The 17,260-nt window shown below is 42.6% G+C and overlaps 1 protein-coding gene across 1 annotated transcript in view; it reads left to right on the forward strand.

Annotated features, from left to right (window-relative positions):
- tjp2b (tight junction protein 2b (zona occludens 2)) overlaps positions 1–17,260 on the forward strand; it is a 93,281-nt gene that overhangs the window by 46,973 nt on the left and 29,048 nt on the right. The window contains exons 8-19 of the mRNA XM_029438923.1: positions 1,581–1,686; positions 2,286–2,404; positions 3,488–3,551; positions 5,784–5,934; positions 6,074–6,182; positions 10,577–10,796; positions 13,383–13,567; positions 13,901–13,996; positions 14,089–14,168; positions 14,899–15,109; positions 15,198–15,298; positions 16,539–16,757. Coding sequence (XP_029294783.1) covers positions 1,581–1,686; positions 2,286–2,404; positions 3,488–3,551; positions 5,784–5,934; positions 6,074–6,182; positions 10,577–10,796; positions 13,383–13,567; positions 13,901–13,996; positions 14,089–14,168; positions 14,899–15,109; positions 15,198–15,298; positions 16,539–16,757 — 1,661 coding nt within the window. The remainder of the gene's footprint in view (positions 1–1,580; positions 1,687–2,285; positions 2,405–3,487; positions 3,552–5,783; positions 5,935–6,073; positions 6,183–10,576; positions 10,797–13,382; positions 13,568–13,900; positions 13,997–14,088; positions 14,169–14,898; positions 15,110–15,197; positions 15,299–16,538; positions 16,758–17,260) is intronic.

Here is a 17,260-nt window from a genome sequence, read left to right on the forward strand (position 1 = left end):
CTCTCTAACCCTAATCTAACTAATTAACATGTACTAGATCGTACCTGGTAAACACGGCTGTGCCAGAGCCCGCTCTGAAAATGAGCTGCTTTCTGTCTGCTGGGTTAACATGTCGTGTGGTTTCAGAGGGACACATTTATCGTCACTTCTCTGTTTGCGCTCTTTCATGTTGTTCTTCTGTTTCTGGTGTCTTGGTGTACCGGCCTCTGTTACAGCTTCCATCTGCCTCTCTTCAGAGGGCCACACTCTGACGGATAAAAGCAGCCAAATCCAACACTGCCACCAATGTTCACTTCAAAGGAAAAAATAACTCACAGGGACTGAATGAAAGCTAAGTGCTCTCTCTGGAGAGCAGGGCCGTGCGTCAGCACTTTGGACCAGCTTGTTCCTGTGTTAGAAAGCAGTATGGATGCTCCTGTGAGAGAGCTGCACTCATATTGGCATTGCAGAAGTTGCCTTGTGGAAGTGTCTGAACATGAGTTAGTCTTACTGTATCTCTTTAAAGTTATAATCCTTAATAAATACATTAAGTCCAGCTCCATTTTTGATAGTACTTATGGCAAACAGTTTTTCAATAGCTTTTAATGTCTTTGCATTCATCCGTCCTTCCACACCTTATCTGGATGTTGGGTCACAATGGCCACTTCAGACGTCCTTCTTCCCAGCCACATCCTCCAGGAACTCCTGGGCACCGCAAGCTGTTCCCAGGCCTGATGTGACATAATCCCTCTAGTATGTTCTGGGTCTTCTAGGAGACATCCTAATCAGTTGGCCAAACATCTCAACGTAGACCCTTTCAATGCAAAGGAGCAGTGATTCCAATCACTGTGTAAAATGTAAAATGAACAAATTGTTGGAATGTCAGTTCTTCCAAGTCTTGCTCATACTTCTGCATGTTTGGGGCCCTTTAGGATGAGCGTGGGACTCTTTAGGCTGAATGTGTGCTGACCACGTGCATTCAGGAAAGTGCACACAAATATTTCCTGATTCGGCACATTGACACAATATTGATTCACGGACTAATTGGTGGCAGTGGGCACCATGTGATCTGCAATTCCGACTATGATAACTACACCAAAATCACCTGTGGGCCCTACAAACTTACCATGATCGTAACTGCAGTGCATCTGAACCATAGCTAGTCATCATGTAGGTATATGGAAGCTGATTTTCAAAGTGCACTGATATGAATGAAAACCAATTGTTGCCTTAAAGGTATGAAAATAATCTAAAGAAATTTGGTTTTTTTACACAAATCTGAACAATAATGTTGTTTTTCTGATTGTTTCTGGACTTTGATTTCAGTGTGTTGGAGCTGCTTTTATCCTGAGTATTGAGCTGTGGCACCAGAGTGTGTCCTCATAATTCTGACATCTCTAATAATGTCCTCACTCTGTCCCCGGCGATAATTAGCTGGTGTTGGTGCTTCTGGAGGCAGCCATTTTCTACTGCTGGTGGTGGGGCTGGTGGTGGGGCTGGTGGTGGGGCTGGTGGCACACAGTCTAGAGAGGAGGATTTTACTTGAAAGAAGTCTGTGTGTCTAACTGAGATGTTTGTTTGTTTGTTTGTCTGTCTGTCAGACATATCAGAGATGGAGTCATACCATTCCTACTCTCCCCCAGAGGAGAGGAGGTCCCGCCAGTCTGACCTGTCCTCCCACTCTTCTAATGAAAGAGACAACCCCAGGTAGGATGGATGAGTTCAAACCAAATGACTTGCAGTCTGTAGAGGTGTGACCTAACATGGATGTGCCATGGACTCATGGAGTCTGGGATATTAACTTAAGACTTGCTTTGACAAGACTCACGCTGTGACTTGACTCTTTGTTGACTTGAGGTTCAAATTAGACTTTCCCCAAAATTAGGCGCCCCGCTAGTTCCTATTGTATGTGGTCTTACTGTGATTCTGTCCACCTCCTACAGCCCCTGAGCTCATTTATCTTCAGGCTTTAATTAGCTGCTGCTGCTGCTGCACCTTGTTGCCTCTCATCCTGTCTGTGTCTCTCTGTCTGTGTGTGTGTGTGTGTGTGTGTGTGTGTGTGTGTGTGTGTGTATGTGTACCTCTCTGTGTGTGTGTACCTCTCTGTCTGTGTGTGTTTGTGTGTCTCTGTGTGTGTGTGTGTGTGTGTGTGTACCTCTCTGTCTGTGTGTGTTTGTGTGTCTCTGTGTGTGCGTGTGTGTGTGTGTGTGTGTGTGTGTACCTCTCTCTCTGTGTGTGTTTGTGTGTCTCTGTGTGTGTGTGTGTGTGTGTGTGTGCGTGTGTGTGTGTGTGTGTAACCCTAACAGGGAAGAACCCATGAAGACAGCCAAGATGTCAGCCATGGCGTCCCCCTTCAGAGTACCTGAAGACCCCCAGGCCTCAGCTGAGTTGAACAAAGACACAGCGCACATTGAGGAGCCTCCAGGTAATCACTCCCAACACAACAGCATCCACATCAGTCTGCCACAGCTCATCCATTAACACATACCAGACACACAACATAAATAACATGAAACGGGCGTCCCGGTAGCACAGGTGACCCATATATAAAGGCTGAGTCCTTGCCACAGCGGCCCGTGGTCATTTGCTGTATGTCGTTCCCCTTCTCTCTCTCCCCCTTTCACGATCTACTCCTCTCTCTGTCATTAAAGGCATAAAAAGCCCAAAAATATAACTTTAAAAAATAAATAAAAATAACATGAAGCCGATTGAACTGAAAATAAAACTTTTCCTGGTTTTGAGACTCTTTGAATAAAACAAAGCAGCCATATATAACATATTTCAATTCTTCAAGCTGCTTTAAATGACGGAAACAAGCTGTAAACGTCTGACATATTATCATTAAATAAGTTTGATATGACAAACATGGTAGCTAACAAATTTCCTATGTACACAGTCACAGAACAAGCATTCATTTGGAGTTGAGTTTGTGTTCAGCTGATGGATCTTAGTCCAGTATTTACTTTGTGTTTACCTCTGGTTGGATCTCCAGCAGCTTCTGAGAGAAGTATCTGCGCTGCACTCTGTTCCCCAGCTGGTCTCTCAGTGTCTGTGCTGTTGCTCCACATACAGTGAGGTAGTGCTAGTGTTGCTGGTGGAACCCAGCTGGATGAGAGCAGAGTTGCAGGTTGTAAAGCTACAACAATTAGCTAAAGTGGCTAAAAGGGTTCTTCACTATGAGAAAACCACATCACACATAGTTCTTTGCTAACATGAAAAGTATTGATTATTGCAGCTTTGAAGGTATTGTCATATTTAGATAGAAACGTATAGTAATCAGTATTTTTGCCTGTAAACAACAAACATGTCATGTTTGAGATGTGAAATGTTCATCAGCTGCTCCTCTCTGAACTCTCACAGTGCGTCCTGCCTCCTTTGCTTTCTCCAGAAGGCTTTGGACCCTCTGTTCTTTTCCAAAGCTTTATTATACTTTCACTTTTACTGACATAACATGTTGTTAGCCGTTTTAAGCATAGAAGATATTAACCACTGATTTTCTTATCTGCAGTTGCTGTGACAACCACGCCCAAGATTCTCCTCCGACCAAGTCCAGAAGATGAAAAAATATATGGGCGAGTTCTTCTCTCTTCACAGTTCTCGATGCTGTCACTATTTACTGTGTCGCCTTTTTCCCCCAATTATACTTTATTCAGAGTCATGTGAAAATGTGATGAATATGAGAACAGAATATAGATGTGAGGCCAGTGATTCATAGCCTTCACATCCTTAGTACATAGATGCACTCTAACCCATACTGAGCAATGTACTGCAGGCTTCATGTCTCCGGGCACCGAACACATTAGAAACACTGATGTGTGGCTGGAGCCCGGCCCTGAAACTGCTCCCTGGTTCAGTACGTAGTGAATACAGTCAGGGGATTGTAGCCACTGGTTGAGCTCCACAGCAGCATCTCATAATGTGTAGAGGTCAAATCAGGTCCACTCTGCTCTCTATACAGTGTGTACTCTACTATTTATACCATATAATACCATTTTTGTAGGTAGTATACAAGAACTCATGTACTTTAGTATTTCATAATAACAAGCCGTGACGGAAGAAGTATTCAAAGTCTTTACTTAAGCAAAAGTAGTATAAATATACTATGGAAATACTTTGTCCTACACTTAAAGTCTCACTAGCGAAACTACAGAGGTATTATCAGAAAAGTACTCGTGATGCAGAAAATGGCGTCTTTGATGCTTTTGTTCTTATATTTGGTGAAGGCTTAAATTAACTGATTTATTTACAAAAGATCAATTCAATTTCAAAAAGAGATCAAATCAAATGTATTTGTATAGCCCAATATCATAAATTATACATTTGTCTCAGTGTGCTTTACAGACTGTACAGGTTACGACCCCCTCTGTCCTTAGACCCTCGCATCACACAAGGAAAAACTTCCTAAAAGAAACCCCATAATTAAAGGGGGAACATGTTAGAAACCTCAGGGAGAGACTGAAGAGGGATCCCTCTCCCAGGACGCACAGACTGTAATAGATGACGTGTGTACAGGATAAACAACAAAGTACAAATACAACACAGACAATCCATGTGACAGAAATGATGTTGTGATGAGGGGTGGATGTCAGTAAGGGGGTGTAGGTGTGTGGATGCACGAGGGGAGAATCTCCCAGAGGGAACTAAGGTGGCAGCTTATGTAATGACTGGGAGCATTAAGCCCAGAAGTACAATATTTCACTCTGAAATGTAATGGAGTAGAAGTCTAAAGTATCAGGAAAAAGGAATAGAGTTGCAAAGTGGGATGAGCTACAGTACTTCAGGAAGTGAAAATCCCATTGTTAACCAGTCCAGGGGTCTGCTCCATACAGTCAAGTGGTCCCAAGCCAAGTCCTAAAGACTGAGCTACAGCCTCCAGGAGAAGTCAACTATATCTATATGAATATTTTTTAATGAACTGATATATATCCAATTATAACGCTTTGAATTCTCTAGCGTGCGCTACTAACGGCAGCCGGAAACTGAAGATTACAGTGTTGAGAAAACTGAAAACTATCCGCAGCTTAAATCAGTTCACTTTTTTCACTTTTTTGGGGGGGGATTTTGGATTTTTTTTTCTGGGTCAATAGTGGGCGTTTTGTTCTCAACTGCAATGATGTAGTGTTTTGAATGTTGTGCCTCTGGCTCTCTTTTTCTCTTTGGAAAATGAGGCTCATGGCTGTTGTAGTATTTAGAGCCATGGTTTCTCTAAATGGAAGTTGAAATAATTCAAATGTTTGCACGTTGTGTTTCACACTGTAAAAAGCATTGCATGTAGGCATGTGGGAAGTCGCGTAGGCCCACATGTCATGGGCTTCTCCATTGCATTTTTCACATGAAACTATGTGGTGAATGAATGAATTCTGACAGTAAATATGCAGGCTTTCATGCCACCTTAAATATGTTATCTAGTGTTAGTGTTGGTGTCAAATAAGGACTCGGGTACCTTAAAGGTTGACTTCAGATGCATCCTTGTTATTTACAGCCTTGTTGGATATATTGGTGTTTTCATGGAAATACATGATTTGCTGTCAGTATGCTACATGTTGGTGTAGATATTGAGTGGAAAATGGATCATTCTCAAACAATTATTGAACTAGAGCAAGTAAATACAGCCGGAAACACTGAGGAGCTTACAGAAGATGTAATGCATAGCGCACCATCACACAGGTGATGCTAGGTTTATATACGTTTGACTGATTCCACATTCCACTGGACTGATGTGAAGTGCTAGATATATATGGACATTTGCTTTGCACTGTCCTGGTGCATATTGTTAATGGCAGCATGTATGTTCCCTCCTGCAGGCCCAACACGGTGATGGTGAATTTCCAGAAGGGAGACAGTGTTGGGCTGAGGCTGGCAGGAGGAAACGATGTTGGCATCTTCATTGCTAGTGTTCAAGAGGGCAGTCCTGCGGAGGAGGAGGGCCTGCACATCGGGGACCAAATCCTAAAGGTATCCGGTCCAGACTGGATGTCTTTCCATTTCATAAAGAACTAAACGCTCAGAGAAGCTATAGTTCAAATTACAATGTTTACAGAAAAATAGGAATGTCATTATCTGAATTGTTGTGCCCTTTGTTCGTGTCTTGAAGGTGAACAATGTGGATTTTCAAGGTGTAGTGAGAGAGGAGGCAGTGCTCTTCCTGTTGGAGATTCCTAAAGGCGAGGTGATCACCATCCTGGCACAGAGCAAACCTGACGGTAAAACATTCACAGTTACATTTCACACATTAATAACGCTATATAATAATACACCTTTTCTTTATCTTCAAAAGGAACATTCTGGTTCCATCAGCAGGCCAAATGTTCCATTTTTATACAACATATCAGTCTGTAAAGCAGATTGTCATGATATTTAAGGAGCACATTCCTGCTCCTCAGAAGATGAACCCTTCTTATTTACAGAGAAGCTTTCTTCTTTTACCTCTTCGGGCCAAAATGACTTACAAGACATCTCATGATTTAATAATTGTATGGATTGCCATAAAGTGTACTGAGTTTATTCATGCTCCCAAGTAGATACACCCTTTAGATTGTTATGGCTATAGTTCTTCTCTTGGTCTCAACTCGGACTAGAGGGGACCTGGTCTTGGACCAAGTCCAGAGCTAATCAGTCCTGTTCAACACAGTAACAGGCAATAGTGTGTTTCCAATGCTAATCAACTGCTCTCCTGTGTACACAGCTTGGATAACAGCTCGTTTCAGTTACTGCAGGCAAAAAGGTAGATAAATGTATAAAGAGCAAATGTAGTGAAGGTAAAAGTAGATAACTGGCCCGTGATACTTACTCTACACATCCGAGTCCATCAAGGCACGAGTGCAAGACAAGAACACCACTAACAAGTGGTCTTGAATCCTACAGCCCTGTAGTGTGGCATAATATAGTATAACATAGTATAGTAGGTCTTTGAATTGAAATGGCAAAAATAATGGAAGGTGCTAATGAGAGAACTTTTTTTTTGACTCTGTCTCTCTCTCTGTCATGTTTCCATGTGATGATGGAGATACCAGCTTGCTCCCCTGAGGCTTTTAGATCAGATCAGGCTTGATTTGGTTCAGCCAACCGTGACACACATGGGCACATGCCTCAAACTGTTTTATGTAATCAGCACATTGGCCCTTTGAGCGTGTAGCTCTGGAAAAAAAAAAGGAGCTTTGGCCTTTTTATTGGAGAAATCTATTTATGAAGCAAAAACACATCAATGTATGTGTGACTGTTCCCTGCCCTGATGAGAGGACAGTGAAGGTCACCAGAGAGAGTTGGCAGGTCCTCACAGGAAACACAAATGATGGTAGTGGATGAGATAAGAAAAGGTTAGGGTGGCGACTGTGAGGGTCATCTTGGATAGCAAGGAATCATGGATGATTTACATTTCAGGATGAATCCAGTCAAAACAAGGTCCTCACAAGTACAGTAAGATACATGTGTTTGTTCTGCTAAAATATCTTCATCACTTCAAACTGGGCTTATTTTAAAGAAGTGTCTGAAACAGAGAGCATGACTAGATAACTAACTAGATCATATGTCTTGAAAATGAAAACTGAGAATGGGGAGAGTTCCACAGTTTAAAATCCAACCTTTAGTTTTAAGCCTGAGGTGAGGCCCTGATCAGAGAACCCAGGGACATAGTTGTTTTGCCTAATACATATTTTTGTAAACGTACTAAGGGTTAAAGCAGATTGAATCTGTGCAGATGACAATTGAATATCATCTGCATAGCAGTGATAAGATACACCTTGAAAAGTACTAATTATCTGCCCATATCTCTGACCACATTAGTGTGTTGATTATATCTTGCCCGGTCACTTCCTGCAGACTTCATGGAGTGGAAACTTCACGGGGATGTTTCCAGGAAGTTACTGCTGCTGGCCATATAATAGTGTAGCTCATAACCTCCCGTAAAACCACAACATGTCCTTTTTATATTTTTTGTATGGGTTAAACCAGGGGTGCCCAAAAGGTCGATTGCGAGGGTAGTGCGGGTAGATCGTGCACCGTTAAAAAAGAAAAAATATATATTCCCCCAACTCCCGCGCCCCCTGAAACACACACACACACACACACACACGCAGCTTTTTTTTAATACAGGTAGATCACTTGGACCTGGTCATTTTAAAAGTAGCTCACAAGCCACAACAGTGTGGGCATCCCTGGATTAAACAAACGAGATGTAGCAGATCAGTCAGTGAGTGGTAGATGTGCTGGCAGCTGGATTGTGTTACCTTTGAACAGCTAACTGTCTCGTCAAGAAAGTGGTCAGGCACAGTTTCCAAAATGTCCATTATTCCTTTTTTAACTGTTTTCAATTTTTGCAACCAATTGTGTTAATCACTAGTTTAATGGATCATGAATCATGTTTTTGTTAAAACTGGTGTTTCAATAAAGACAGTTTCCCCAAAACACGTTTTAGACAATCATTAAAACATTCATAACACCACAACAATACAAGCAATGTCCTCTGGGCTGAAAGCCTCTGCTCACATGAACAGTGTTTGAAGGTTTTGGAGGTGCACCTTTGTCTTCTGTATTTCATCAGTGTGAGTGTGGACTGAGTGAGCTGCTGCTGAGTCCACAGTGTGTATGAAGTGGTTTGTGCAGCAGTAGTGGATTAGAGTCAGTGTGACTGTTGCCTCTGTTGGTCCTTTTGGGTCAGCGCTTTGTCGGACCAAACATATCAAATCAGGAAGCCTCGCAGGAGCCTGGAGCAGGCTTTGCAGTTTATTTTAATGCAACAGTCAGACAAATATTACATTTTCTTTTGAATGTGCAAATAAGACTGGAAATGTGAACATGGACGTTAACTCTTGAACTGTGAGAACAGTGTGTGTAACAAAATTCTCTCTGCTCAAAGGTCCACTTACTAGTTATTTTGAGCTTTAAACTGCACACATGGACATTATTCAGCAAATGGAAATGGTGTGTTTGGGGATCACAGAGCTGTATGAGAGCACACACAGTGCAACAATACACTGTTTAAATAGTGTTTGAATGGGGCCTATATATCAGGGCTGAGTCCTTACAGCAGCCGTTTGATGCATGTCAGCGCCTCTCTTCCCCTTCCCTGTCTGTCTTCAGCTGTACTGAATGATAAAGGGAAAAAGCCCCAAAAATAATCTTTAAAAAATAAATCCAGCATTGCTCACATCCAGGATTATTAGCTTGCAGTCTTCCTTCCTGCCTTTATTGGCACATTGCAGCATATCTTGAAGTGCTACTGCCTCATGTAGATCAGTGAAATAGTGTGAAGGCGCTCACAGCTCCACAGCGCTGCTAGAGGCCACAAACTCCACAGGGAACCTTTAACGCAGCTTCACACGTCAGAGAAAGCAAAGTTGATCAGTGCCCACTTTGTCAACTGTTTTAACACTTAACGACAAGTCAATTGTTGGTCATTATAAAGTACAATAAAGAAATATTGACATGCATATTACAAAAAACATTTGAGCGGCAGCTGTGCTCCAGCTGCTAAAGTGTAAAGAGTTACTCCTGTGTGTATGTGGTGAACAAAGTTGTTCTAGAGCAGTAGTTCCCAAACTGAGATTAGGGTGTTACCGTGTCATAAAGGATGCAGCGAGCGAGCGCCAGCAGCAAAATCAGTTTGATTTGATTCTATGGAAATATCCTAACTGGCTGTGAGCGACGCAGCGCTGTGTTTTTTTGAGCTGAATTTTATTCGGACGCTAGGTTTGAAAGCAATGGATGCCCAACGGCTGCTTAGCGCCCCCTTGATGCCCTTTTCTTGCCTCGGAAGGTCTTTTTCTATTGTCCCCAGGACGAAGGGGCGCAGCTAGACTCAAGCACCCCGGTACTTGTGCTACTGTAGAAAATCGCTTGAGAATGGAAGCTAACAGCTAACGTTGCGGAGCCAGGTTTAGCCAGAGCCAGTTTTAAGTTGCGTTACATGTCCTTTTCTTTAGCGTGTATATGCCCGTTTACATTTGGGTAACCAATAATGTACTTTGGCCATCACATGTAGGATCTTGGTGGCCCGTGGGGCCAGTACTTAAAGATATCAGCATCTATCCCTGCCCAATAATTGATACCACCATACGAACTAAAGAATAATCCCATGCACTTCAACATACACTCCATTATTACCGTTTGCAAACTGTTTTTTGTTAGGAAGTTAAACAGGTCATAATTTCCTCTAATATATATGTTATATTGCTGTGAGAATATCCCCTTCAAATAACTGCATTTATTCAAATTTGAGTTGGAATGTGAGTGAATGGAGCCACATCACTTTATCAATCACTTTATCAAACCACTCGTTTTATTGATGTGACGGTTTAATGTTTCTAAGTATCTTCTTTATTAGTTGGGTCTCATAGTGTCAGCTGCCAGAGTGTAATACACTCCGGTCCCTCCTCATCTATCACTCACTCACTGATCCTAAGGGCGAGACAGGCTTTGTCATATTTTCTTTTGATGACCGTCAGCTGAGCATGTTATCCTGTTAGCATGTTATCGTATGAGAGCCTCAAGTTGTTGGTCATCACTTTGCCCAAAACTTGACTTGCTGCCCCCTCTTCTTCTTTGTCTCACTCTTTTTTAATGCCCGCTTTTCTTTCTCTCTTCCGTTTGTTTTGTCTAGTCTATAATGATATCTTGGTGTCGGGGCGTGGAGACTCCTTCTTCATCCGGACCCACTTTGAGTATGAGAAGGAGACTCCTCAGAGCCTGGCCTTCAGCCGGGGGGACATCTTCAAGGTGGTGGACACCCTCTATGACGGCAAGCTTGGCAACTGGCTGGCAATCCGTGTTGGCAAGGACAAGCAGCTGCTGGAGAAGGGCATCATCCCCAACAAGAGCAGGTAGGGCCACCTCTCCAGACGGCTGAAGGCCTCAGTATGCGTCAAAGAAAGTGCTTGTCACATCATCTAATTGCATCTGAAATCCCCTTCCTCATGGTGGAGCAGGGTGGGGGTTTCCTACATCAGTTGTTGAAACAGAAAAACTGACAATCATGTAACACTTATTAACCATAGCAAGCCTCACAAAGACAAAGCGCTATAATTACATGCTGAGGACCAGCAAAGGTCCCAGTGAGGATGTTCCTCTATAACAGGGGAACAGAACTCAAACTGATGTAGCAGAGGTCCACACATGCATTTTGCATGATGTCACAGGTATAGAACATTGCGACGCAAATACACCAACATGAATGAATAAGTCAAAACGTTGTCCTTAACGTAAGAAGAGTATCACACATATAAGAGCAGCTGCTGCGACAGTCCACAGGTGAAGTGCTGGATGACCTCTGTCCATATCTCCTCAGCCCTGCGGTTGAACCCCTGACAGTAGAACACACGCTGATTGTGTGAACAGATAAGCAGGCGATAATTACAATATATAATATTCATATTCTCAGGACTGCAGTAAATGAACTTGAATGATGGGATCTCAGAGCTGGTGATCTTTCAGATGGTCCGCACTGGCCACAGGTCAGCAGCTGCTTATCTGAAAAGAGCAGATGTCACATCAGACCAGCCATTCTTCCTTTTCCTCCATCACCTCCTCATGTTTCTTCCAGTATCTTTTTTAATGTCTGATCTTGTGCTCTCCATTGTGCATGCTCTCTGAGTATGCACATGGACTGTTGGACTGCTGCGGTGGGAGTTGCTGTCTGCCTCGCCACATAAACACTCCTTTCTCCAGCACTCTACATATTAGCCTTCTGCTATAAGTGACCAAACGCTCTGGCTTGTTTGTATTTCTTTAAATCAATCACAATGGTTTTGGATGCAGCGACGGTGCCTTGCAGAATGGTAACATGCGGAAGGGGAGGAGAATAAATGGCAGGCTAATACACACAGTCTACATCCGCTGAGTCGGACTACCATCTGCCCACTGCATCTTTTTAAGCCACAGTTTCCAAAGTCAGGTGTTGAGTATGCATCAATATCATGTTAGTCTCATCTGCAGTTTTACCATATCTACATTACGATGAACATTCCTTCAGTGACAGTCTCCTCCTGCTTACAGCACGGCTACAAGAGCATACAATGACTGACATTTGAGAATTATAGAAAAATGTATATGTATATTATAAAGCTTAATAAGTACACTTTTCTTTAACAAGACATTTTAGTCGCTGGGGTACATAGGATAAAAGTACTTTTGAAAGCTTTACAGGGTTTATGTCCCAGTGACAAGTGTTTATGTACTCCAACAGATACAGTTCTGTTTCATCTTTTTTGTGTGGGGGGCCTTTTATTGAAATTAATCTGATGCATTTTGTTACACAACATGGAAAAACACATTTATTGTAACGCTAGATCAAATGTTTGATTATCTTTTAGGTGTTTGCTCCAATATTACTGATCACATGTCGACACAGAAGTGTTGCTTTTTGCTTTGATACCTTTCAGTTCTAAGTTTTGTCTTTAAGTTTAAGTCTTGCACTGAGAGTTACAGCCGGAGTTACATAAAGGTCACCATGACAACCCACTGCTCCTTGACTGTCACTCACAAATATCTATAGTGTCTGGATGACAGCTCGATGTAAGGTCAAATAGCAACAAACCAAACAGTTTGTTCAATATAACTAAAGAGAAAGAAACTGAATCATTATTAAATACTATGTAAACTACTGTGAATGTCTCAATAAGCCTTCAACAATAAGAAGAAAGATGCACTCAGTAACGTTACACTAACTGTCCCGAGAGTGTTGCTGTAGTTCCAGAGCCCCGAGGCTGAGTAAAGCACTGGTGTGAGACAACACGTCCCAGTTGTATGCTTTGGTATGGGTCTCGTGTGTTTTAATTATAGCACAGGGGGGAAAGAGTGTGTGCTTTAAAATGCCTGCAGGCAGATTTTTATATTTAATAGCTAAGAAAGTTTATTTCTATAAAGTATGAAAAGGAGATAAAAAAAAAAGGTTCTCCACAATAAAAGAGAGACAGCAGACATAAATATATCCATCCATTATCTGTAACTGCTCACCCTTAGGAAGGTTGGGGGTGCACAGACACACAGAGACAGACAACCAGTCACACAATGTAGAGTCAACAATTAACCTAATTCAGTTCACTTGTACATCTGTGGACTGTGGGAGGAAGAAAACTCACAGACTCACAAGCTGAAAACAATCATCTCTATCTCAGATTGGGACACACATGGACGGAGTAGAGCAATCGGAACGTTCAGAATGCTTCAGATGCTGGTAATTGAGGGATCTGTGATGGATCTATTTAAAGCACTTAAACAAGACCAAGAGAAATTGGCTCAATCAGACTGAAACATTCAGATATTTAGACGACTCATCTGTGAAAAAGAACCAAACTGAGTTTCAGTGTTTGACATGTTTACAGTTTGATGCACTCCAAAGCTTCACAAGTATTTTCAGACATGAACATGTATGTGAATAATGGATAGATTATGTTTGTCCGCCCTGTCAGAGCGGAGCAGATGGCCAGTGTGCAGAGCTCTCATAAAGCTGTTGCGGGCGATCGAGCGGACTTCTGGCGTTTGCGAGGTCAGCGTTCTGTGAAGAGGAAGGACTTGAGGAAGAGCAGAGAAAACCTGAGCGGTCAGACCCTGGCCACTCGGTTCCCTGCGTACGAACGAGTGGTGCTCCGAGAAGGTAAGTCTCGGTTTATGAAAATACTTTGGTAAAATACTTACTCCAGATCAATCTGGATCACACGGGGGGAGTGTATATTGTAATGTAGCACTATAGACTTAAGCTATTCACAGATATATTGTATCAGCAAATAAGCTGGTCTAAGAAAAGTCAAAGATATGTATGAGGTATAAACTTTATGATAGAACAGGTCTCAGACAGAACTCTTTATCTTTACTGTAAAACATCCTGCTCACTACGTACCTCGTCTTTGTTGAAAATTAATATCAACATGTTTCCTACTAAATGTGATGAACTGTGAGCAGCATTGTGATGAGCAGCGTGTGGTTGCAGCTGGTTTCAGGCGTCCTGTGGTTCTGTTCGGCCCCATCGCTGACGCCGCCAATGAGAAGCTGGCCTCTGAGATGCCCGACCTGTTTGTCGTTGCCAGTGAGTCTCTCCCAGCCTCCTGTCATGTGTTGATAGATGTCCTAGTACTGCTTCTGAATCACCTCTTCATCGATTCTGTGCTCTTATGTTAGAAACCGAGCCCAAAGACGCCGGATCTGAGAAGTCCTCTGGAGTGGTTCGCCTGAACACCATCCGACAAATCATTGAGCAGGTACACACACACACACGCACATGCACACACACTAGTTAGTTAGTTAGTTAGTTAGTTAAGCACTTTTATTAAGGAGCTCTCATTGAGATCCCAGCAGCAGCTGTGGATGATAGAAGCATCATGAAAAGGAAAGGTTGAGTTCCTGGAACACGCTAATCTGAGCACAAACCGATCTCACAGGTTTTCAGACATGCAATGTCTAAGTGATGCGTACAGGTTCGTCGTGCACATCTTCCTTAATGCCAACCGACTTGGTTTGTAAAAGATGCGGTTAAAGGATGTACATTTAATTTGCAATAAAGGAATAGGGATACAGCTCTAATTCAGTTTGTCTTACAAACTGACAAAAAGACAAAAAATAGCAATATATATATATACACATATAAATACATGTGTATATACAGTATATACATACCAAAATGCCTTGTAATACACATGGGCATCTTCTGCAGCACAAGGACAGAAATAAATACAGATACGTAGAGAAAAGTAATTATAAATATCAAGTAAATCTCACTTTTTTTCTCACCATGAGTGCCACCTTTCCCCCCTTAAGTAGTTTTTCTGTAATCCTGCTGACAGACAGATAAGCTGATCCAAAAACATAACCTCCGTGGCCAAGTTAATGAGGAGAAGCTCTGCACTGTGAGCGCATCCACAGCTCGTCTGGTGGATAAGGACCTCCATTAACCCTGTTAACCAATGTGTCCCCATTCCTTACTTCACGCAGGACAAGCACGCCCTGCTGGATGTGACACCCAAGGCAGTGGACACCCTGAACTACACCCAGTGGTACCCCATTGTCATCTTCTTCAACCCAGACAACAAGCATGGCATCAAGGCCATGAGACAGAGGATCGTCCCGAACTCCAACCGCAGCGCCCGCAAACTCTACGAACAGGCCGTCAAACTGAGGAAGACCTGCTCTCACTTATTCACTGGTACAGTCACACACATACACACCTTCAGTCAGCTGTAATATGTAGTATTACTGTGTGTATGCTGAGGTTGGATGGTTTTCTCATTCAGCCACCGTTGATCTGAACTCTGCCAACGACGCCTGGTACGGCAGCGTCAAAGACTCTATCAGAGAGCAGCAGATGCAGGCTGTGTGGGTTTCTGACGGCAAGGTAAACACACACACACACGCACACACAGCCCTGTACTTCTATCTTTGTGCATTCCCTAGCCCCCGAGCCCCTTACCCAAACCCTAACCTTTAAGAGCACACCTTAAGGCCTCAGCCCAACCCTAACCTAAACCTAATTCTAACCTGAACCTTATAACCAAGTCTTAACCTTCAAACAGTCCTTTGAAGAAGTGAGGACCGGCCAACATGTCCTTACTTTCCAAAAATGTCCTCCCTATGAAGGTCTAAAACTCAAACTGGTCCTCACAAAGATAGATGTACAGGTACAAAGGTACAAACACACACATGTTGCGGGCTTCCACGGTGTACGTCAGTCAGAGATATCCAGGGAAATAAATCTCCCATCAATAACATTTCAATGTAATTAAAGCCTCTTTCTAATTATCCTGATGTATATAAACAAGACGATCTCTCTGAGTAACACTCTGTGTTACTTTAGGCCCATCGCTGTCTACCACAGTTACATTTCTTTACTACATCAGGAAGCTCAAAAGTTGTTTAACTTCAGTCCATTGGTGTAGACTTCAGCTTCTCAGCCTTACTGGACTGAAAAACAGGTTTACCAAGAAAATAATTATCCAAAAAATACAAAGTCATATAATTTTACATAAAATAATAGCAGGAGCTTTGCTACAGCCTGGCAAAGAGATTCAATTCACTTCACTTATAAAGCTAGTAGAATGAAGTGACAACTCTACCCTGATGCACATTTTTTACTTCTTAAATCACCACTTAATACTTTTCTCAGCTGCAAAACAACATCATTAAACTGAAAAAGAATCAAAGTGGCCAAATGTCCCTAGGACAATGGGCTCCACGATCAATGGTTAAACCAAGATACATTACACAGTTGACATAACACAGTTGAACAGCAGCATAAACTCCTCTCTAAAACAGTTTGAACACTAGAAGGAGGATTTATTACAGGACCGTTGTATGACTCTGCATTAGTTTTAGATTGTGGCTCCTGAATGTATCTCATAGTTTGTTCTTATTCAGTCTCATTAGGCTGTAGTGGACCTTCTATCTTCCTGTCACCTGCATAGCAGCCACCTGTGTGTGCGTTCTGAACATGCTCACTGTGTGTCTTCCTACTTCCTGCCAGTAGTGCTCTACAGCTCGGCTCTGTTTGTCTTTCTTTCTTCTCTCTTGTTCTTGTGCTCTCCGTCTGTCCATCCTTCCTTCCTGTGCACCCAAGATCCATCATGTGTCTCTTCTAGCTGGAGGGAGTAGAGAGTGATCTGGACTGCCAGGACGTGGAGCGTCTGTCCTTCCTGTCCGCCATGTCCGCAGACTACCTCAGCATGGACAGCCGGCTGACCTCTGACCTCGAAGACACAGCCGACGAGGGTGGGGCCTACACCGACAACGAGCCCGATGTGGAGATGATGCACATCTCCGCCATCAGCCGCTCCTCTGAACCCGTCACAGCTGAGGAGGTAAGTCACGCACGCACACGCACACACACACACACACACACACACACACACACACACACACACACACACACACACACACACACACACACACACACAGCATGTCATCTTATCACTGCAAGATATGCAGTATATAGTCATACAGTTGTTTTGACAAAATGCAGGTGCAAGCAGAACATTTTGAAGCCTTTACTGTTGTAGTAGTAGTACTAGTAGTCGTAGTAGTAGTAGTAGTAGTAGTAGTAGTATTAATAGTAGTAGTAGTAGTAGTATTAATAGTAGTAGTAACAGTAGTAGTAGTAGTAGTAGTAGTATTAATAGTAGTAGTAGTATTAATAGTAGTAGTATTAATAGTATTAATAGTAGTAGTAACAGTAGTAGTAGTAGTAGTATATCTAATCAAATGTATTTATATAGCCCAATATCACAAATTATACATTTGTCTCAGTGTGCTTTACAGACTGTACAGGATACAACACCCTCTGTCCTTAGACCCTCAGTATCAC

The sequence above is a fragment of the Cottoperca gobio genome, chromosome 9, assembly GCF_900634415.1.
Source record: "Cottoperca gobio chromosome 9, fCotGob3.1, whole genome shotgun sequence".
Lineage (NCBI taxonomy): Eukaryota > Metazoa > Chordata > Actinopteri > Perciformes > Bovichtidae > Cottoperca > Cottoperca gobio.